Source organism: Muntiacus reevesi, chromosome 11 (genome assembly GCF_963930625.1).
Source record: "Muntiacus reevesi chromosome 11, mMunRee1.1, whole genome shotgun sequence".
NCBI classification, from domain to species: domain Eukaryota; kingdom Metazoa; phylum Chordata; class Mammalia; order Artiodactyla; family Cervidae; genus Muntiacus; species Muntiacus reevesi.
This window is the reverse complement of record NC_089259.1, coordinates 67,662,956-67,686,535: the sequence shown is the minus strand read 5'-3', so window position 1 is coordinate 67,686,535 and position 23,580 is coordinate 67,662,956. Positions and strand designations below refer to the sequence as shown.

Sequence of the window (23,580 nt, the reverse complement as noted above, 5' to 3'; positions counted from 1 at the left end):
TGCATATAAGTTAAATAATCAGGGTGACAATATACAGCCTTGATGTACTCCTTTCCCAAATTGGAACCAGCCAGTTGTTCCATGTCCAATTCTAGCTAATGGTTCCTGACCTGCATACAGATTTCTCAGGAGGCAGGTCAAGAGGAGTGGTATTCCCATCATTTGAAGGATTTTCCACAGTTTGTTGTGATCCACACTGTCAAAGGCTTTGGCATAGTCAATAAAGCAGAAGTAGATGTTTTCCTGAAATTCTCTTGCTTTTTTAATGATCCAACAGATGTTGGCAATTTGATTTCTGGTTCCTCTGCCTTTTCTAAATCCCGCTTGAACATTTGGAAGTTCATGGTTCACGTACTGTTGAAACCTGGCTTGGAGAATTTGGGGCATTTGAGAGTGTGAGATGAGTGCAATTGTGCAGTAGTTTTAGCATTCTTTGGCATTGCCTTTCTTAGGGATTGAAATGAAAACTGACCTTTGCCAGTCTTGTGGTCACTGTTAAGTTTTCCAAGTTTGCTGGCATATTGAGTGCAGCACTTTCACAGCATCATCTTTGAGGATTTGAAATAGCTCAACTGGAATTCCATCACCTCCACTAGCTTTGTTTGTACTGATGCTTCCTATGGTCCATTCGACTTTGCATTCCAGGATATCTGGCTCTAGGTGAGTGATCACACCATCATGATTATCTGGGTTATGAATATATTTTTTGTATAGTTCTTCTGTGTATTCTTGCCACCTCTTCTTAATATCTTCTGCTTCTGTTAGATCCATATCATTTCTGTACTTTGTTGTACTGATCTTTGCATGAAATGTTCCCTTAGTATTTCTAATTTTTTTGAAGAGATCTCTAGTATTTCCCATTCTGTTTTTTTCCTCTATTTCTTTGCATTGATCACTGAGGAAGGCTTTCTTAATCTGTCCTTGCTATTCTTTGGAACTCTGCATTCAAATGAGTATATCTTTCTTTTTCTCCTTTGCTTTAGGTCCTCTTCTTTTCTCAGCCATTTGTAAGGCTTCTTCAGACAACCATTTCAGCTTTTTGCATTTCTTTTTATGTGGATATAAATTTGTATAGAGAAGGGGAAAAATATAACACTAGTAGTTTGTTTCCTCCTGCAGCTTAAGAGAGAGATAAAAAATGTCTGATACTTGCAGCCTATTCCCTCCGTTTGGAGTCCCCTGTCTTCTTGCCTGTTACCTTCTCACCTCCAGTTTTACATGTTGAAGTCCTAAACCCTCTCTGGTACCTCAGAATATGACTGTATTTGGAGACATCATCTTTAAAGAGGCAATAAAGTTAAAATGAAATCATACGGGTGGGTCCTAATCTAACTGACTGGAGTTTTCATAAGAAGAGACCAGGACACAGGCTCACACAGAGGGAAGAGCATGTGAGGACACAAAGGGAAGATGGTGTCTACAAGACAAGGAGAGAGACCCCAGAGGAAACCAACCCTGCTGACAACTTGACCCCAGACTTCCAACCTCCGGGACTGTGAGGATGTAAGTTTCTGCTGTTTAAGTTGCCAACTCTTCGGTCTTTGTATGGCAGCCCTAGCAAACTACTGCCCTCTTTAGCTGTATGCATCTAAAAGGGACTTTCTCTACTATTTCATGGATCATCCAAAAAGGGTCAATCAGACCATGATCAGCTCACCTGAGCTAGGAGTTCAAGAAAACGTGATGTGGAAGCACCTTCTCCCAGATGTTGGGTTTTCTTTTCATTTGAATGAATTCTGTTCTATTAGAGTGAAAACCTTGTGACTGAGGCTAATGCTCCCATGTTATAGCTCTGAACAATACATTAATATCTGATTCTTGCACATTCAAAAAACTGATAATCTGGCAGTTTATCCTTCTAAGAGGATGCAGAGTATGCAGAAATAATATCAAGATGTCATGAGAATTCAGAAATGCATTTGTTTCTGTAAAGGTGACCTGAGCCAGTGGAAGGACTGATATCCAAGAGTGAGATTCTGTCACTCTGTCAACTTCAGAGACTGCCCCTACCTTGGCTACCAGGTGACAAGAGCAAAGTTCTCAGACTTGATACAGAACACAGTACCTAGGACAGCACCCAGCCTCCCTCAGCAATTCCCCCTCGGGCGCTTCCTGGATCAGCTCAGTGACCTTCGGTGAACTCTAAATGCACTGTCCTTATCCATGATTCGGGATAAAAATGGACCATCAGGAGATTAAGTGAAATCATACATTTGAGAACTGTATAAAATAAACTATGAAGAAATATACAAATGTAACTTACCATTACTGTTGTTAGAGTAGGTGCAGGATTACTAGGCCAGGAATCACAAGATTTCTAATTTTACGACCTATGCCTACTTCAGTATGTATGTTACACTTGACTTACAATGTTTACTGAAAGAACAAATTTCTAATTCTCTGTCTGCTGCAAACTAGTTTAACACCAGTTATATACATAGGGACACCTTCCTTCTAAAGCACCTTAGTTTCCTCACCTGTACAAAGAGAGGGTTGAATCCTATTATCTTATTATCTGGACCAATCTAAAATTCTGTGTTCTATTACTCATTACTCAGTGTCATTGAGAGGGTAACAGACAGGAAGGCCTGGGGTCTCCAAACGGAGGAAATAGGCTACAAGTGCCAGACATTTTTATCTCTCTTAAGCAGCAGGAGGAAACAAACTGGCGATATATTTTTTTCTTCTCTATACAAATATAAAAGGTTGTTTCTCTTAAAATGCTGTGTTGCCATGACACCTGGTTTCACCTGAAGCTAACTATTCTCAAACCTTGAGTTAACCAATGCAGTTTTTCTTATGGAAATGTTTGTCATAAGCTATGTTAATGTACCCTAGACTCTGTCTTCAAGTTCCACCAAATGGCTCAGAACCTACTTGACAAACCAGTATGTTATACTCAGATATTGTCCCCCTAATCTATGTAAATGAAACTATTTGTATGGTAAACTGCCCTTCTACAAGATTCAAGTCAATCATTTCACAGTCCAGGATGAATCATCTGGTACCAAGATTATCACAAAATGCAATTTATGGATGAGGGGCCTGGTGCCATTCTGAGTTTTAAGACATTCCTTTCTTTTCATTAACAGACTGCTAGTGACTATGTAACATCCAGCTGAAGACTAGCAGGGGGTACTCTTTCTGCCCCCTTCTGATGCCTATGTCAGAAGCTTTCTGTATCTCCTTTATACTTTAATAAAACTTTAATACACAAAAGCTCTGAGTGATCCAGCCTCTTCTCTGGCCCCAGATTGAATTTGCCTCATCCAGAGGCCAAGAATCCCAGCGTCTTATTGTTCAGCAACAACCTTTCATCATGATAATATAATTTTAAAATGAAGACTTAGACGCACAGGTGGGACCTCCCCTTTTTGATGTGAAATGACTCAGGTCAAAAGAGCAAAAGGCTTTGGGAGATTCCTGGATCTCAAAGTCTCAGGAAGAATGGTTTGACTCGGAGACATTCTAGTGGATAAAAGCACTCTGTGAATTTCAGGCTTAAAAAAAATACAGAGCTCCTTGTTTAGCTTCTCAATATTTGCAAACAATGTAAGTACTTATGAAAAGTTCAGAACAGAGACTTTCTTCTCCCTAAACCTAAGCATGAACTCTAACTCTGCCAACTCTTCAACCAGCTCTGGGACCCAGGAAGTCTCCTACCTGATGAGCAGCGGAAGGTCCTGTTCTGCATTTCCTCATTTCTATGGAGGATTGCTGCAACAGACCGCCCAGAAGCGTGGCCGTGAGGAAATACCCCATGCCCAAGGTCAGGGGTAGCGACCCAGAGCACCAGGCTGCCACAGTGCAGGAGCGGCGGCCGAGAGGAGCTTCCCCACCTCCAAGGTCAGGGGCGGCAGCCAAGAGGAGCTACCACACCTCGGAGGTCAGGGACGGCGGCCAAGAAGAGCAACCCCACCTCCAAGGAGCGGCTGCTGTTGGGTGCAGGAGGGCTGAGAGGAGCTACTCCACGGTCAAGGTCAGGAGGGGCGGCCGTGAGAAGATACCCCTCCTCCAAGGTAAGGGAGCAGCGGCTGCACTTTGCTGGAGCAGTCATGAAGAGACAACCCACGTCCGAGGTAAGAGAAACCCAAGTAAGACGGTAGGTGTTGCAAGAGGGCATCAGAGGGCAGACACACTAAAACAATAATCACAGATAACGAGCCAATCTGATCACAGGACCACAGTCATGTCAAACTCAATGAAACTAAGCAATGCCGTATGGGGCCACCCAAGATGGTCGGGTCATGGTGGAGAGGTCTGACAGAATGTGGTCCACTGGAGAAGGGAATGGCAAACCAGTATCCTTGCCTTCAGAACCCCATGAACAGTATGAAAAGGCAAAATGACAGGATACTGAAGTCGGTAGGTGCCCAATATGTTACTGGAGATCAGTGGACAAATAACTCCAGAAAGAATGAAGGGATGGAGCCAAAGCAAAAACAATACCCAGTTGTGGATGGGACTGGTGATAGAAGCAAGGTCTGATGCTGTAAAGAGCAATATTGCATAGGAACCTGGAATGTTGGGTCCATGAATCAAGGCAAATTGGAAGTGGTCAAAGAGTGAATGTCAACATTCTACGAATCAGCAAACTAAAATGGACTGGAATGGGTGAATTTAACTCAGATGACCATTATATCTACTACTGCGGGCAGGAATCCCTTAGAAGAAATGGAGTAGCCATCATAGTCAACAAAAGAGTCCAAAATGCAGTATTTGGTTGCAATCTCAAAAACAACAGAATGATCTCTGTTCGTTTCCAAGGCAAACCTTTCAATATCACAGTAATCCAAGCCTATGCCCCAACTAGTAACGCTGAAGAAGCTGAACGGCTCTATGAAAACCTACAAGACCTTTTAGAACGAACACCCAAAAAAGATGTCCTTTTCATGATAGGGGACTGGAACGCAAAAGTAGGAAGTCAAGAAACACCTGGAGTAACAGGCAAATTTGACCTTGGAGTACAGAATGAAGCAGAGCAAAGGCTAATAGAGTTTTGCTAAGAGAACGCACTGATCATAGCAAACACCCTCTTCTAACAACACAAGAGAAGACTCTACACATGGACTTCACATACGGTCAACACTGAAATCAGATTGATTATATCTTTGCAGCCAAAGATGGAGAAGCTCTATACAGTCAGCAAAACAAGACTGGGAGCTGACTGTGGCTCAGATCATGAAGTCCTTATTGCCAAATTCAGACTTAAACAGAAGAAAGTAGGGAAAACCACTAGACCATTCAGGTATGACCTAAATCAAATCCCTTATGACTATACAGTGGAAGTGAGAAATAGATTTAAGGGATTAGATCTGATAGAGAGAGAGCCTGATGAACTATGGATGGAGGTTCGTGACATTGTACAGGAGACAGGGATCAAGACCATCCCCATGGAAAAGAAATGCAAAAAGGCAAAACGGTTGTCTGAGGAGGCATTAAAAATAGCTGTGAAAAGAAGAGAAGCAAAAAGCAAAGGAGAAAAGAAAAGATATTCCCATTTGAATGCACAGTTCCAAAGAATAGCTAGGAGAGATAAGAAAGCCTTCTTCAGCAATCAGTGCAAAGAAATAGAGGAAAACAACAGAATGGGAAAGACTAGAGATCTCTTCAAGAAAATTAGAGATATCAAGGGAACATTTCAGGCAAAGATGGGCTTGATAAAGGACAGAAATGGTATGGACCTAACAGAAGCAGAAGATATTAAGAAGAGGTGGCGAGAATACACAGAAGAACTGTACAAAAAAGATCTTCATGACCCAGATAATCAAAATGGTGTGATCACTCACCTAGAGCCAGACATCCTGGAATGTGAACTCAAGGGAGCCTTAGAAATCATCACCATGAACAAAGCTAGTGGATGTGATGGAATTCCAGTTGAGCTATTTCAAATCCTGAAAGATGATGCTGTGAAAGTGCTGCACTCAATATGCCAGCAAATTTGGAAAACTCAGCAGTGGTCACAGGACTGGAAAAGGTCAGTTTTCATTCCAATCCCTAAGAAAGGCAATCCCAAAGAATGCTCAAAGTACCGCACAATTGCACTCATCTCACACACTAGCAAAGTAATGCTCAAAATTCTCCAAGCCAGGCTTCAGCAATACATGAACCGAGAACTTCCAGATGTTCAAGCTGGTTTTAGAAATTGCAGAGGAACAAGAGATCAAATTGACAATATCTGCTGGATCATTGAAAAAGCAAGAGAGTCCCAGAAAAAGCAGGAAAGTCCAGTATTGACTACGCCAAAGCCTTTGACTGTGTGGATCACAATAAACTGGAAAATTCTGAAGGAGATGGGATTACCAGACCACCTGACCTGCCTCTTGAGAAACCTGTATGCAGGTCAGGAAGCTATAGTTAGAACTGGACATGGAACAACATACTGGTTCCAAATAAAGTCTGGAACACGTCAAGGCTGTATATTGTCACCCTGCTTATTTAACTTATATGCAGAGTACACCATGAGAAATGCTGGGCTGGAAGAAGCAGAAGCTGGAATCAAGATTGCCAGGAGAAATATCAATAACCTCAGATATGCAGATGACACCACCCTTATGGCAGAGAGTGAAGAGAGTGAAGAGGAACTGAAAAGCCTCTTGATGAAAGTGAAAGAGGAGAGTGAAAAAGTTGGCTTAAAGCTCAGCATTGAGAACACTCAGATGATGGCATCTGGTCCCATCACTTCATGGCAGATAGATGGGGAAACAGTGGAAACAGTGTCAGACTTTTCTTTTTGGGCTCCAAAATCACCGCAGATGGTGATTGCAGCCATGAAATTAAAAGACGCTTACCCCTTGGAAGGAAAGTTATGACCAAACTAGAGGGCATACTGAAAAACAGAGACATTACTTTGCCACCAAAGGTCTGTCTGGTCAAGGCTATGGTTTTTCCAGTGGTCATGTATGGATGTGAGAGTTGGACTGTGAAGAAAGCTCAGCACCAAAAAATTGATGTTTTTGTACTGTGGTGTTGGAGAAGACTCTTGAGAGTCCGTTGGACTGCAAGGAGAGCCAGCCAGTCCATCCTAAATGAGATCAGTCCTGGGTGTTCATTGGAAGGACTGATGCTGAAACTGAAACTCCAGTACTTTTGCCACCTCATGCGAAGAGTTGACTCATTGGAAAAGACCCTGATGCTGGGAGGGATTGGGGGCAGGAGGAGGTGGGGACAACAGAGGCTGAGAAGGCTGGATGGCATCACCGATTCGATGGGCATAAGTTTGAGTAAACTCCGGGAGTTGGTGATGGACAGGGAGTCCTGGCATGCTGCGATTCATGGGGTCGCAAAGAGTCAGACAAGACTGAGCGACTGAACTGAACTGAACTGAATAGAAGACTGAGAGAAGACAGTGATGAACTCAGGCCACACTTTAGATAAATCGTTCATATACAAGTACTTAAGATACTGGGGTGTTTTCTTTAGGACATTTTAAATATTACACAAATAACAAATAATTTTATTCTATTTACAAGTGAAAATCTGGGAAAGGCAGAAAAGTATGAAGAAGGGAACATACAACCATAATTTGACACCCAGAGATAAATTTTTGATGGGGAAGCCACCTCCCACCCTGAGCCACACATGTTAAGGGGCAAGAACACCAGAACTTCCTTCCCTCCATCTTCCCATCAATCCCAATCCCACTCCCACCTTGTCCCAGAAAGACTTACAGATGACTGTATGACAATGGCTAAGTCTCCTAAACCAGCCCTTGGTTATCAGTACACTTCTGTTGGGAAGATCCCATGTGACCCGAATGTTCCTCACTGAGCCCCTTCCTCACACCACACACAGTGCTTAGTGCCTCCCACACCTCATCTCTGAAAGTGCTCTGTGACCTTCAGCACCACTCAGACTACATTGTGTAGCTTTTTGAGTTCTTGATTTGTACTGATGACAATTTCATTTTCTAGAATGTAGAGGAAACATGGGGTGCAAATGGGCCTAATTCTGAACAACAAAGAATTAGGTAGAAAGTGACAATATCAGGTAAGAGATTTCTTTACAGATTAGACAGAAGAGACCTAATTTTTTCCAGAAGATCTTCCTAGAATCAAAATCTCCCAAGTTTTTTTCCCTTCAACTCTCAAATTTCCTGGATATTCCTTGACAGAACTTGTATCACAAATGTGCTGAGCACCAATCAGAATGAATGTAAAGGGTCGGCAAAATGAGAATGTTCTATGTTCCATGAGAATCTGAACCCAGAGTCTGAACATGTGGGAAGTCAGATCCAGAATCTCTGTCTCAGGCACTGATGTGGTCACATAGACGGGTGCACATATCCTGACCCCACCCCCAGCACTGCTGCAGATTCTCAGCAGACCTGCCTTCCACCTGCCACATGCTGTTAATGCCCAGTCATGAAGCTTCCTCTCTGGAGGCTTCTATTGAAAGAACACAGAGTGCTTGTTCCCAGACCCCGTGAAGAGTGAATTTTAATTACAGCTTCCCACAGCAAGCTCACCTATTTTGCCCTTTTAGCAAGGACAGCAGCCTCCGCCTCACCCAGTTGTTGCACCATCTTGTAAAATAGGCTGTTTCTATCTTGCAGCAAATTATTTGGCCGATTATATTCTTTCCATTTCACTGAATCAAAAACCTGTTTACAGCAGAAAGAAACCCATTAGCACACAATGTCTCCCAGTAACACATAACTCACAATATTTTTTTTTTTCAGACAATATTTTAAAAAGGAGCAGGATAGGTAGAATTTGGGTGGTAGGATTGGTGGTATTTAAATGGTTTGATTACTCTGTTTTACTAGGCACACAAAGGCCTAACCCAGCCTTTCATTATTATATGGTTATAGGAAAGGAAGAAAACAAAAGTTCTCTTTCATTTTCAGAAAATGAAAGTTTTAATCATGACTATGATTAAAACTGAACAGTCTGTAGCATTTTACATTCTACTCAGGGCCTTTGGGGTTGTTACCATTAGTCAGTGCTTTTAGCTCTCAGACTCCAAGCTTTGAGGGCTATTTATAAGACACACAGAGTTGGGAAATGTCTTGATTCAAGAAAATAAAATATTCAAGAAAATCAAACATCTGTCCAGGCTGGCGGTCCACCCTCTGGAACATTAGACTTTGCAGCAGACTGACTTGTCTTTTTTTTTTTTTTTTTTTCCAATTTACTTTTATTCGTTGGAAGCTAATTACTTTACAATATTGTATTGGTTTTTGCCATACATTGACATGAATCGACTTGTCTTTATGTCCTTAAAGCTTTCAGAGCAGACAATCACTTGCCTGCCAGGAAGAAAATATGTACAGGCATCCCTCAGAGCTATTGCGGTTTCAGTTTCAGAATGCCAGAATATAATGAACATCACAGTAAAGTGAGTCACACAAATTTTCTGGTTTCCCAGGGCACATGAAAGTTATGTTTACATTATTCCATACCCAAGCATGTGTGCAATAGCATTATGTCTGGGAAGGGGTGGGGAACAACAATGTACAGACCTTAACATAAAAATAAGGTATTGCTAAAAAATATTAACTATCATCAGAGACTTCAGTAAGTCATAGTAGTAATATCAAAGATCATTGATGTTACAGATCACCAGAGCAACTGCAATGATAGTGAAAATGTTTGATATATTGTGAGAATTACCAAAAGCTGACACAGAGACACAAAATGAGCAAATGCTGCTGGAAAAATGGTACCCATAGACTTGCTTAATCCAGGTTTATGACAAGCTCTCAATATGTAAAAATGCAGTATCTGGGAAGCACAATAAAACAAGGTATGTCTATATTTCTAAAGCAAGCAATAAAAATGCCTCAAAAATTAAAGGTTTGAGAAAAAATATTACTGGTGATGTTTTTGCTGAATTGAAAGTCAACTGGTAACCAGAAGCTCTAGAAAAACATACAAGCTTTACACCTGGAGTGAATGTAGCACAGAGGATAATCACCAACTCTGTAACCGGGGGATGCCTGTCTCTTGGTCCCCTGAGGTCTAATCCTGCCGTTCCTACCAGAGGAGTCAGCAACCACAGCCAGTTCAGACCAAGATGTAAACAAGTGGCCGAGTTTACATCGCCTGGTTGGACCTCACCATGACATCACTGATGACCTCAACCAGGGAGCCCTAAACTGAAGGTCTCCCAACACAGGAGTGGGAAGGGCAGCTCCACAGTGAAGGGTATAATCCTTTCCTGGAAACAAGGTCATTCATCACAAAGGTGACAGGCTCCAAAGAGAACCCTTGCATCTCCCTTCTCCCTCTGTCTTCCCCACTACAGATGCTCAGTTTCTGTACCCAGAAACCAACATCAACTTCTTTCTCTGCCCTCAAGATCCCATGTTCAATCCATTATACAGTCCACTGGCTTCACTTCCTTATCTACCCCAAGTCCCATCATCTCACCATTTCCACTACAGGCACCTTAGACTAAGCCAACAGTCTAGGGAGGCTACATTGTAAGAGAGTGAACACTGAATTCTGGAGAACTAAAAGACTGTCAGTGTGATTTTAGCTGTAAAGGAAGGAGGGAGAGCAGAGTGGGACAAAACTAGAAAGTTGGGGAGGGACTGGCCAGACATTGCTTCATAAAAGTATTTCAGAGATTTGTTCATAGACATTGACCAAGAGAGAAAAATTTGAGATTATAGAAATTTACCAGGAGATATTGGTAAGTAAAAGACACTTGCTCTTTGGAAGAAAAGCTATGACAAACCTAGACAGTGTATTAAAAAGCAGAGACATTGCTTTGCTGAAAAAGGTCTGTCTATGATTTTTCCAGAAGTCATGTATGGATATGAGAGTTGGACCATAAAGAAGGCTGAACACTGTAGAAATGATGCTTTTGAACTGTGGTGCTGCAGAAGACTCTTGAGAGCCCCCAGACTGTAAGAAGACCAAGCAAGTCAATCATAAAGGAAATCAACCCTGAATATTCATTGAACGAACTGATGCTGAAGCTGAAGTCCCAATACTTTGGCCACCTGATGTGAGGAGGTGACTCACTGGAAAAGATCCTGATACTGGGAAAGATTGAAAGCAGGAGAAGGGGACTACAGAGGATGAGCTGGTTGGGTGGCATCACCGACTAAATGGACATGAGTTTGAGCAAGCTCTAGGAGATAGTGAAGGACATGGAAGCCTGAGTTTCCTGAGGGACTAAACAACAAATTGGTAAGTAAAGCATTAAACAAATGAACATATTTTTATAATAGCAACAAAACTGCTATATTCAGAGGATACAGATGTTCACATCTGCAGATCAGGTGCTAATGATAACACTTTAGGACTGACCAGGTGACAGTTGAGCTCAGTTCAGTCACTCAGTAATGTCTGACTCTTTGCGACCCCATGGACTGCAGCATGCCAGGTCTCCCTGTCCATCACCAACTCCCAGAGCTCACTAAAACTCATGTCCATAGTCAGTGATGCCATCCAGTCATCTCATCCTCTATCAACCCATTCTCCTCCTGCCTTCAGTATTTCCCAGCATCAGGGTCTTTTCCAATGAGTCAGTTCTTCACATCAGGTGGCCACAGTATTGGAGCTTCAGCCTCAGCATCAGTCCTTCCAATTAAGATTCAGGACTGATTTCCATTAGGATTGACTGGTTGGATCTCCTTGCAGTCCAAGAGACTCTCAAGAGTCTTCTAAAACACCATAATTCAAAAGCATCAGTTCTTTGATGCTCAGCTGTCTTTATGGTCCAACTTTCACATCCATACATGACAACTGGAAAAACCATAGCTTTTAACTAGACAGAGCTTTGTCGGCAGAGTAATGTATCTGCTTTTTAATATGCTGTCTATGCTTGTCATAGTTTTTCTTTCAAGCATCAAGTGTCTTTTAATTTCATGGCTGCAGTCACTATCTGCAATGATTTTGGAGCCCAAGAAAATAAACTCTGTCACTGTTTCCATTGTATCCACATCTATTTGCCATGAAGTGATGGGACCGGATGCCATGACCTTAGTTTTTTGAATGCTGAGTTTTATTTTTTTTTTTTTTTATTTTTTTTTTTTTCATAACAATAAAAACAATTTTATTTCTTCTACAGTTATGCAAAATCAACTAAATTTTAATTTGGTGATATCTAGATAGAATTAAAAATAATAAGACACAAAAAGGTAAATGCCTTGATAAATACACATTATATCTGTTCTGGATTCAACATTTTTTTTTTTTTTTTTTTTTTTATTTATTTATTTATTTTTTTTTTAATATTATTTTATTAGTTGGAGGCCAATCACTTTACAACATTTCAGTGGGTTTTGTCATACATTGACATGAATCAGCCATATAGTTACATGTATTCCCCATCCCGATCCCCCCTCCCACCTCCCTCCCCACCCGACTCCTCAGGGTCCTCCCAGTGCACCAGGCCCGAGCACCTGACTCATGTATCCCACCTGGGCTGGTGGTCCGTTTCACCATAGATAATATACATGCTGTTCTTTCAAAACATCCCACCCTCACGTTCTCCCCCAGAGTTCAAAAGTCTGTTCTGTATTTCTGTGTCTCTTTTTCTGTTTTGCATATAGGGTTATCGCCACCATCTATCTAAATTCCGTATATATGTGTTAGTATACTGTAATGTTCTTTATCTTTCTGACTTACTTCACTCTGTATAATGGGCTCCAGTTTCATCCATCTCATTAGAACTGATTCAAATGAATTCTTTTTAACGGCTGAGTAATATTCCATGGTGTATATGTACCACAGCTTCCTTATCCATTCATCTGCTGATGGGCATCTAGGTTGCTTCCATGTCCTGGCTATTATAAACAGTGCTGCGATGAACATTGGGGTGCACGTGTCTCTTTCAGATCTGGATTCCTCAGTGTGTATGCCCAGAAGTGGTATTGCTGGGTCATATGGCAGTTCTATTTCCAGTTTTTTAAGAAATCTCCACACTGTTTTCCATAGTGGCTGTACTAGTTTGCATTCCCACCAACAGTGTAAGAGGGTTCCCTTTTCTCCACACCCTCTCCAGCATTTATTGTTTGTAGACTTTTGGATAGCAGCCATCCTGACTGGCGTGTAATGGTACCTCATTGTGGTTTTGATTTGCATTTCTCTGATGATGAGTGATGTTGAGCATCTTTTCATGTGTTTGTTAGCCATCTGTATGTCTTCTTTGGAGAAATGTCTGTTTAGTTCTTTGGCCCATTTTTTGATTGGGTCGTTTATTTTTCTGGAATTGAGCTTCAGGAGTTGCTTGTATATTTTTGAGATTAATCTCTCCTTTTTCACTTTCATCAAGAAGTTCTTCAGTTTCTCTTCACTTTCTGCCATAAGGGTGGTGTCATCTGCATATTAGAGGTTATTTAAATAGCTGATAAATGAAGAGAAGCTAAAGGAGAAAAGCAAAGATATACTCATCTGAATGCAGAGCCCCAAAGAAAAGCAAGGAAAGATAAGAAAGCCTTCCTCAGTGATCAATGCCAAAAAATAAAGAAAACAATAAAATGGGAAAGACTAGAGACCAGGTGACATGTCCAAATTCTGTCCTTCCTCAGTTTCCCTAACCAAGCACACATTCCAAGGTGACAGTATTTCTAAGAATTAGATAATAAAAAGAATCTGCTACCATTAATGCCATTAATGCTATAATACCAAAACCCAAAAATAAATCTTCAGGGTACTTTTAAGAGCAAAGAATTTAATTGAACAGACCCTTTACTGAGCTGAAGATCAAGCCGTCTTTCTGCTGCTATGTCTAAAGCCTGACAAAGAACTTGAAATAGGTAAATTTCACAGCATCATTTATTTATAAAGGAAGAATGGTGCCTGAGGGGCAAATGCAGTGTTGAGAGGTAAGAACAAAGTAACAGGTAAAATCTAGAAATAAAAGGTTACTTTTCCAATTAGCATAAAGGTCACAAAATGAATGACTAAGGATGCCTGACACAGAACATTTCTAGAAATTAAGAGTCATTGTTGGGCAGTATTGAACGTCACCCCATCCCTCATGAAAGTATGCAGGTAGAGCCCACTTTCTACGGTGATGCTAGTCCAGGTGACCAGATGCACTGCTTGGAGCCTAGAGCATACATTGGGTTGGGGATGCCACACTCCTGTCATCTGCCTCCCAGAGCTCACTCTTGTGCACACCCAGCTTGGCGTTACAAGCTACAAGCACTGCCTCAATGATGACAGCCTGGTATCTACTCAGAGTTCCCACTGATGATCCCACACGACAATGCTTGTGAAGTAGGAAAGGAGATGATATTCCAGAAGCTGCCCAAGAAGTCAAAAGAGACGGTACTATTATCCTTAGACATAAGGAACTGTGGGTATTACGGAACACTCATTAGTGATTATTACCTGTTTTGTATGAACCATCAAAATACCTTGAAGTATCTTGCATTCCTTGAGATTATTTGCTGCCAAAGTTTTTCCTTTGAGGAATGCTTCTCTTGTTTTATAAAGCCACATCGTAACATTTATTGAAACTGAGCAAGCAACAAAGGGAAAGGACAAGGAAAGAGATAAAATGAAAAAGGGAGAGAAAAGGAATAGACGGAGGAAGGAAATAGAGCTAAGGAAGGAAATATTATTAAATTACTAATGAAGAAAGAGCCAACCAAACCTGGAAGGAAGATACTAGACAGATATTCACAGACCAAAACCTGGAGCTTGCCGTGTGTGCAGAACAGAAATATTGTGCAAGAGACTCGCAGGTTGTTTATTTAGTCTCTCATCCCTGATTTGCCTTTCTTTCCAAACTCTCATCTGTGATGCAGAAGCTGGGTCTCTGCAAGTCACTGCAACAGTTCACTCTTTGGCCAGGTGGCCTTTGTTAGGTTCTGCCAGCAGGGGGCACTAGAGGGAGACTGAAGGTGGGAAACACAGATAATGCTCTACCTGATTCTGCTACTAGCATCACCTCAGCACTGGGACCTGACTCCAGCTCCCGGCTATTAGCACATGGAGAACCAGCCCCATCCTGCCCCCTCACAAATATGACCAGCAACCAGGCAGTGACCTCTCCTTGGAGGTATGAGCATCAATTCTTTAGGGCCTCTCTTCTGAGTTCTCAGGTCAGGAGATCTGTCCTAGGATATGGCAGCTGCTTTCTAAAATCATTACTCCAGTATTTCATTTTTCTAGCCCTCTAATCCCTATGTAATATGTTTATTATATTAAATCTTTTCCGTTAAAGTATTGTTTTTCTCATTAGGCCATTTCTTCTCATGGACTCCTGAGAAAATCTACAAGTTTACCCATCAACCTCCTGGCAGTCTAAATTTGAGTCTATTTTTTGGTAAGGGAATCCGAAAATGCTGAAACAACTATGACACAGTGAAAATGACTGTGTTCTATCCCACTAAAATATGGAGCTATAACTTGGGTTTGGAATATTTTAATAGTTGGCCATCATAAAAAACATGACAATTCAAATAAACTTTTAATATGAAAATATAAGATTATTGGATATATTATTTAATAGTGCATTCTAAAAGTATAGTTAAGTACTTGAATAATTTTTAGGAATGAGAGAAGAAACTAAGAGAAAAATTAATGGAGGTTCCTATCAAATTTTACAAGGAAGGATACATTGAAAATTGAACATAAATGGAAACAGCTAAAATGGTGAGGGTCTTACCATTATCCAGTCACAGTCAATAATGGTGCTCAACCTGTGTGCAATGTTCAGCACAGTGCACTGGGCAAATCTCTCACGAATTTTTTTTTGTATTAACTCATCAGTTCTAGAAAAATAGAAGTTGACTTAGTTCAGTAAAGACAGGAAAAGCAAACTTAAGACAAAAATATCCTATGATATTTTTACAACATTTTTAAAAATTAATACTTTAAGATATATTCCTGTTCCTAAAAAACTAAATATAAAAAGTCTACTTAGAAATTTACTATTTTTCATAAAATGATGGAAAATTAGTCTTCCCTCCAAATTGCTTGAAACTATCAGGAACTGGATTTAAGAATTCCGCTTTCTTAGGATGCCTCATAACAACATTAACACCATGTAACATGTCTTGGTTTTTTCCTTTGTTTTCTGGAATTAATATTATCAACAGATATCCATGAGGCCAAGTGAGCACTAAGAAACATTTCGAAGATTCACTAAATGTTTTCCATTTACTACATATACAAGTCAGATTCAAGATTTGGGCTCAGCTCCATACCTTGGATCCACGTATGATGTGGCTTTGTCAATAATCAATATCTGATTTTTCCTGAGGATAGTCCTGGCAAGGCACACCAGTTGTTTCTGACCAACACTCAAGTTCAATCCAGATTCTGCTAATTCAGTATTCATTTTAGCAGGAAGACCTTCGATGGATTCTTTAAGTTGTACCTGTGGATACAGAAACAATGACATTTTTCTAAGCAAACAGCTACTGAAGTAGATAAGCCTCTTAGACATTAGAGCTTTGATATCCTCAGGACTTCTTACATATCTTACATGTACAGCCAGGTGATGGGGAACACTCCTTTCAATGAATGTTCATGAGAAAGATGGTGGAGTCAACTCAGGACAGAAAGATCTCAGTGTCCCCCATTCTCATCACAGGACACCCAGTAGAAACCCCACCTAGGGGTTAGTTAAGGAAGTCTCTCAAAAAGTGCAGCTATTTCTCCCAATGTGATTTTGAACAGAAAATTTAAAAGTATCTTTATGAATGAGTCAAGTTTCCCAAAGTACATTTTGCATAGGAGCTGGTACACTAGAGAAAAAGTTTCAAAAACTTTACAGAAAATCTGGTTCTCTAAAGATATAATCTTATTGGCCCTTTACTGTTTTCTAAAATTTAATATATGAAAGTTCAAACAATGGCAAACTGCCCCTTATACATTAGTAATCCTGGAGCCCATTCTGATGATGGTTCTTTCCCAAGTTTAATCCTATAAATAGTGGACCAATCAAGTGCATTTTCTTCAGTGTCATAAATGCATTGTAGTGAATGAAAATGCATGAAAAATAAAACACAACATCTTATTTCCCCCAGCATATGGATATCTGTTGTTGTTCAGTCACTGAACCGTGTCCAACACTTTGCAACTACTTGGACAGCAGCACACCAGGGGTCCTTGTCCTTCACTATTTCCTGGAGTTTGCTCCAGGAAACTCATGTCCCTTAAGTCAGTGATGCCATCCAACCATCTTGTCCTCTTTTGTACCCTTATCCACTTGCCTTCCATCTGTCCCAGCCTCAGGGTGTTTTCCAATGAGTCATCTCTTCACATCAGGTGGCCAAAATACTGGAGCTTCAGCTTCATCATCAGTCCTTCCAAGGAAAATCCAGGGTTGATTTCCTTTAGGATTGACTGGTTTGATCTCCTTGCAGTCCAAGGGACTCACAAGAATCTTATCTAGAACCACAGTTCAAAAGCATCAGTTCTTCAGTGCTCAGCCTTATTTATGGTCCAACTCTCACACTGATACATGACTATGGGAAAATCATAGGTTTGACTACATGGACTTTGTTGGCAAATTGATGTCTCTGCTTTTTAATATTCTGTCTAGGTTTGTCATAACTCTTCTTCCCAGGTGCAAGCATCTTTTAATTTCATGGCTGCAGTCACCACCTGCAGTGATTTTGGAACTAAAGTCTTTCATTGTTTCCAATATTTCTCCATATATTGCAATGATGAGGCAGGATGCCATGATCTTAGTTCCTTAAATATTGAGCTTTAAGCCAGCTTTTACTCCTCTTTCACTTTTATCAAGAAACTCTTTCGTTCCTCTTCACTTTCTACCTTTAGGGTAGTGTCAGGTGCATATTTGATGTCATTGATATTTCTCTCAGCAATCTTGATGCCAGCTTCATCTAGCCCCACATTTCACATGATGTACTCTGCATATAAGTCAAATAACCAAGGTGACAACATATAGCCTTGATTTACTCCTTTCCCAATTTGGAACCAGTCCAAATTATTGCTTTGGAACCAGTTGTTCCCTGTCCAATTCTAACTGTTGCTTCTTGAACTGCATACAGGTTTCCCAGGAGGCAAGTAAGGTGGTCTGGTATTCCTATATCTTGAAGAATTTTCCACAGCTTGTTGTGATCCACACAGTCAAACGCTATCGCTTAGTCATTGAAGCAGATATTTTTCTGGAATTCTCTTGCTTTTTCGATGATCCAATGGATGTTGGCAATTTGATCTCCAGTTCCTCTGGCTTTTCTAAATCCAGTTTGCATATTGAGAAGTTCTTGTTCATGTACTGTTGAAGGATAGCATGAAGGATTTTGAGTATTATCTTGCTAGCATGTGAAATGAGTGCAATTGTTTGGTAATTTGAACATTCTTTGGTACTGCCCTTTTTTGGGAATGGAATGAAGACTGACATTTTCCAGTCCTGTGGCCACTGTTGAGTCTTCCAAATTTGGTGGCATATTGTGAAAGTTCTTGAGCACTTTCACAGCTTCATCTTTTAGGATTTGAAATAGCTCAACTAATATTCCATCACCTTCACTAGCTTTGTTCGTAGGAATGCTTCCTAAGGCCCAGTTGACTTCACATTCCAGGATGTCTGGCTCTAGGTAAGTGATCACACCATCGTGATTATCTGGGTCGTGAAGATCTTTTTCATACAGTTCTTCTGTGTATTCTTGCCACCTCTTCTTAATATCTTCTGTTTCTGCTAGGTCCATACCATTTCTGTCCTTTATTGAGCCCATCTTTGCATGAACTGTTACCTTGTTATATCTAATTTTCTTGAAGAGATCTCTAATCATTCCCATTCTATTGTTTTCCTCTGTTTCTTTACATGATCACTGAGGAAGGCTTTCTTGTCTCTCTTTGCTATTCTTTGGAACTCTGCATTCAAATGCATATATCCTTCCTTTTCTCCTTTGCTTTTCACGTCTCTTCTTTTCACAGCTATTTGTAAGGCCTCCTCAGATACCCATTTTGCTTTCTTGCATTTCTTTTTCTTGGGGATGGTCTTGATCCCTGAATCCTGTACAAGGTCATGGACCTTTGTCAATAGTTCATCAACCATTCTATCAGATCTAGTTCCTTTCAATCTATTTCTCACTTCCTCTATATAATCATAAGGGATTTGATTTAGGTCATATATGAATGGTCTAGTGGTTTTCCCTACTATCTTCAATTTAAGTCTGAATTTGGCAATAAGGAGTTCATGATCTGAGCCACAGTCAGCTCCTAGTCTTGTTTTTTCCTGGCTGTTTAGAGCTTCTCCATCTTTGACTAAAAAGAATATAACCAATCTGATTTTGGTGTTGACCATCTGGTGATGTCCATGTGTAGAGTCTTCTCCTGTGTTCTTGGAAGAGGCTGTTTGCTTTGACCAGTGCGTTCTGTGGCAGAACTCTATTAGCCGTTGCCCTGCTTCATTCTGTCCTCCAAGGCCAAATTTGCCTGTTACTCCAGATGCTTCATGACTTCCTACTTCTGCATTCCAGTCCCCTATAATGAAAAGGACATCTCTTTCGGGTGTTCTAAAAGGTCTTGTAGGTCTTCATAGAACCATTCAACTTCAGCTTCTTTAGCATTAGTGGTCGGGGCATAGACTTGGATTACAGTGATATTAAATGGTTTGCTTTGGAAACGTACAGAGATCTTTCTGTCGTTTTTCAGATTGCACCCAATTACTTCAGTTTGGACCCTTTTGTTGACTATGATGGCTACTGCATTTCTTCTAAGGGATCCCTGCCCACAGTAGTAGATATAATTGTCATCTGAATTAAATTCACCCATTCCAGTCTATTTTAGTTTGCTGATTCCTAAAATGCCAACATTCACTCTTGCCATCTCCTATTTGACCACTTCCAATTTGCCTTGATTCATGGACCTAACATTCCAGGTTCCTATGCAATATTGCATCAGACCTTGCTTCCATCACCAGTCACATCCACAACTGGTTTTGCTTTTACTTTGGCTCTGTCTCTTCATTCTTTCTGGAGTTATTTCTCCACTGGTCTCAGGTAGCTTACTGGGCACCTACCGACCTGGGGAGTTCATCTTTCAGTGTCCTATCTTTTTGCCTTTTCATATTGTTCATGGGGTTCTCAAGGCAAGAATACTGAAGTGGTTTGCCATTCCCTTCTCCAGTGGACCACAGTTTGTCATAACTCTCCACCATGACCCATCATTCTTGGGTGGCCCTAATTGGCATGGCTCATAGTTTCATTGTTATACAAGGGTGTGGTCTATGTGATTAGATTGGTCAGTTTTTTGTGATTGTGGTTTTTGGTCTGTCTGCCCTCTGATGGAGAAGGATAAGAGGCTTATGGACACTTCCTGATGGGAGAGACCAACTGAGGGAGAAACTGGCTCTTATTCTAAAGGGTGGGGTCATGCTCACTAAATCTTTAATCCAATTTTCTGTTGATGGGTGGAGCTGTGTTCACCCATTTGAAATAGATAAGCTGGAATTCTATCACCTCCTCTAGCTTTCTTCATCATGATGCTTCCTAATGCCCACTTGACTTCACACTCCATGACGTCTGTCTCTGTGAGTGATTACACCATTGTGGCTATTTGGGTCATTAAGATCTTTTTTTTTTTTTTTTTTAAATAGTTCTTCCATGTATTCTTGCCACCTCTTCTTTTTTTTTTTTTTTTTTTAATATTATTTTATTAGTTGGAGGCCAATCACTTTACAACATTTCAGTGGGTTTTGTCATACATTGACATGAATCAGCCATATAGTTACATGTATTCCCCATCCCGATCCCCCCTCCCACCTCCCTCCCCACCCGACTCCTCAGGGTCCTCCCAGTGCACCAGGCCCGAGCACCTGACTCATGTATCCCACCTGGGCTGGTGGTCCGTTTCACCATAGATAATATACATGCTGTTCTTTCAAAACATCCCACCCTCACGTTCTCCCCCAGAGTTCAAAAGTCTGTTCTGTATTTCTGTGTCTCTTTTTCTGTTTTGCATATAGGGTTATCGCCACCATCTATCTAAATTCCGTATATATGTGTTAGTATACTGTAATGTTCTTTATCTTTCTGACTTACTTCACTCTGTATAATGTTGCCACCTCTTCTTAATATCTTCTGCTTCTGTTACATCCATAGTGTTTCTGTCCTTTATTGTGCCCATCCTTGCAGGAAATGTTCCCTTGGTATTGCTAATTTTCTTGAAGAGATCTCTAGTCTTTCCTTTTCTATTGTTTTCCTCTATTTCTTTGCACTGATCACTTAGGAAGGCTTTATCTTTCCTTTTCTCCTTTGCCTTTTGCTTCTCTTCTTTTCTCAGCTATTTGTAAGCCTTCTCAGACAGCCATTTTGCCTTGTTGCATTTCTTTTTCTTTGGGATGGTTTTGTTCACCACCTCCAGTAGAGTGTTACAAACCTGTGTCCATAGATCTTCAGGCACTCTGTCTATCTGAACTAATCCCTTGAATTTACTTGTCACTTCCACTATATAATTTGTAAGGGATTTGTTTTAGGTCGTATCATAATTGCTTGTGATTTCCCCTACTTTCTTCTATTGAAGCCTGGGTTTTGCACTAAGGAGTTCATGATCTGAGACACAGTCAGCTCCCAGTCTTGTTTTTCCTGACTGTATAGAGCCTCTCCATCTTTGCCTGCAAAGACTATAATCAATGTGATTTTGGTATTGACCATCTGTGATGTCCATATAGACATCAGTAGACAGTAGAGCTGTCTATTGTGTCGTTGGAAGAGTGTGTTTGCCATGACTAGCATGTTCTGTTGGAAAAACTCGGTTAGCCTTTGCCCTGCTTCATTTTGTACTCCAAGGCCAAACTTGCCTGTTACTCCAGGTATCTCTTGATTTCCTACTTTTGCATTTCAATCCCCTGTGATGAAGAAGACATCTTTTTTGGTTTTAGTTCTAGAAGGTCTTGTAGGTTTTCATCTAGCTGTTCAACTTCAGCTTTTTTGGCATTACTGGTTGGGGCAAAGACTTGGATTACTGTGATACTGAATCGTTTCCCTCAGAAATGAGCCAAGATCATTCTGTCATTTTGGAGATTGCACCCAAATACTTCATTTTGGACTCTTTTGTTGACTTTTTTTTTTTTTTTTTTTTTTTTTTGCAGCCAAACAAAAATAAACTGAAGACTTGAAGCCAGGCAGCCTGGGGATAAGTCTTGCCTGGCTGTGCCAACTGGGCAAATTCCTGAACCTACTCTACCTTAGCTTCATAATCTCTAAATAAGACTATAATTCCATAATTATAGAGGTGTGTAACTCCTAACATTGTTAAGAATATTAAACAAGTCAGTACATGCAGAATTTGTGACAGATCAATAGCTATTGCCCTTTATTAATAATGCTATCAGCTCACCTTGCCTCAAGCTCTGCTTCACTTTTCTCCTTTGCATGTATCAGCACTGAGATTTCATTACATATGCATTGGCTTGCTTTTCAACTTCTCCAGGAGAATTTAAGCTCCAAAAGGACAGACAATTTGTCTCTTGATGACTGTGACAGCCCCATAATTTGCAACACTTCCTGACAAGCTCTCAGTAGATATCTTTTGACTGGATGAAGGTGGGCTTCCCTGGTGGTTCAGTGGTAAAGAAGACACCTGCCAAGCAGGAGACTTGGGTTTGATCCTGGGTGAGATCCCCTGGCTAAGGAAATTGCAACCCACTCCAGTATTCCTGACTGAGAAATCCCATGGACAGAGGAGCATGGTGGGCTATAGTTCATGGGATTGCAGAAGAGTCCGACACGACAAACAGGAACAACAAGAATGAAGGCATAAGTGACTCTAATTGTGTGATATGTCTGTTCTTGTAAATTAGAAACTAAATTTATATGAATAAATGATTTATATGTAAAACTGTTTTTGTATTAAGTGTAACTGTAAAAATGATATATTCTTATAACAATTAACTGGCTCTAAGATATATCACACTTTGAACAAAGGAAAGCACTGAAAAAGCTATAATTTAAGGAAAATAGAACAAATAATAACTATTCAAAACTATATATCTCAGTATAGAATACTCCAGATTATTTTTGAGCTTGGGGAAATACTAGAATATAGCAACACTGAAAAATAATAAACTGAACTTATAAGGCCCCTGTTTCTATCATCACTGTATGCACTATGTGTAGTAGGTGTTGATGCCCCTCTCAGGAGGTGAACGCAGATGTCAGGTGGTTTCCAAATTTTGTGAAACTTTCTTACTTTTCAAAAAGAAAATCTGGTGTGGGCCAGAAGGAGACACTTAAATTCAATCAACAGATGGGGAAGAGCTTTTACTAGAGCAGGGCCAGCAGTAAAGGAAGTTCACCTAACACAAGGCCCAGGGAAATGGACATGTGACCTATTGCCACCGCAAGGATGGAACCACGTGGCTCCTGATGCACCGGCTGCTGACGCCCAGGTTTCTGTATCTTGGTTTTCTGTGTGATGAGACACACTTGTGTCCTAACAAAGACACTATCAAAGTCAGACATTTAACTGCACAGTTTCTTCCCAGTTTTGACAGGACATTTTTGTTATTGCTTAGTTACTACGTTGTGAACCTTATGGACTATAGCCCACCAGGTTTCTCTGTCCATGGGATTTCCCAGGCAAGAATATTGGGGTGGGTTACCATTTCCTCCTCCAGGGAATCTTCCCATCTCAGGGATCAACCCCACTTCTCCTCCATTGCAGGCAGATTCTATATCACTGAGAAACTGGGGAA

The 23,580-nt window shown here is 40.6% G+C and overlaps 1 protein-coding gene across 1 annotated transcript in view; it reads right to left on the bottom strand.

Moving 5' to 3' along the window:
• LOC136144261 (ATP-binding cassette sub-family C member 4-like) overlaps positions 1–23,580 on the bottom strand; it is a 160,961-nt gene that overhangs the window by 4,529 nt on the left and 132,852 nt on the right. Inside the window, 3 exon segments of the mRNA XM_065902010.1 lie at positions 8,468–8,602; positions 15,577–15,682; positions 16,118–16,290. Coding sequence (XP_065758082.1) covers positions 8,468–8,602; positions 15,577–15,682; positions 16,118–16,290 — 414 coding nt within the window.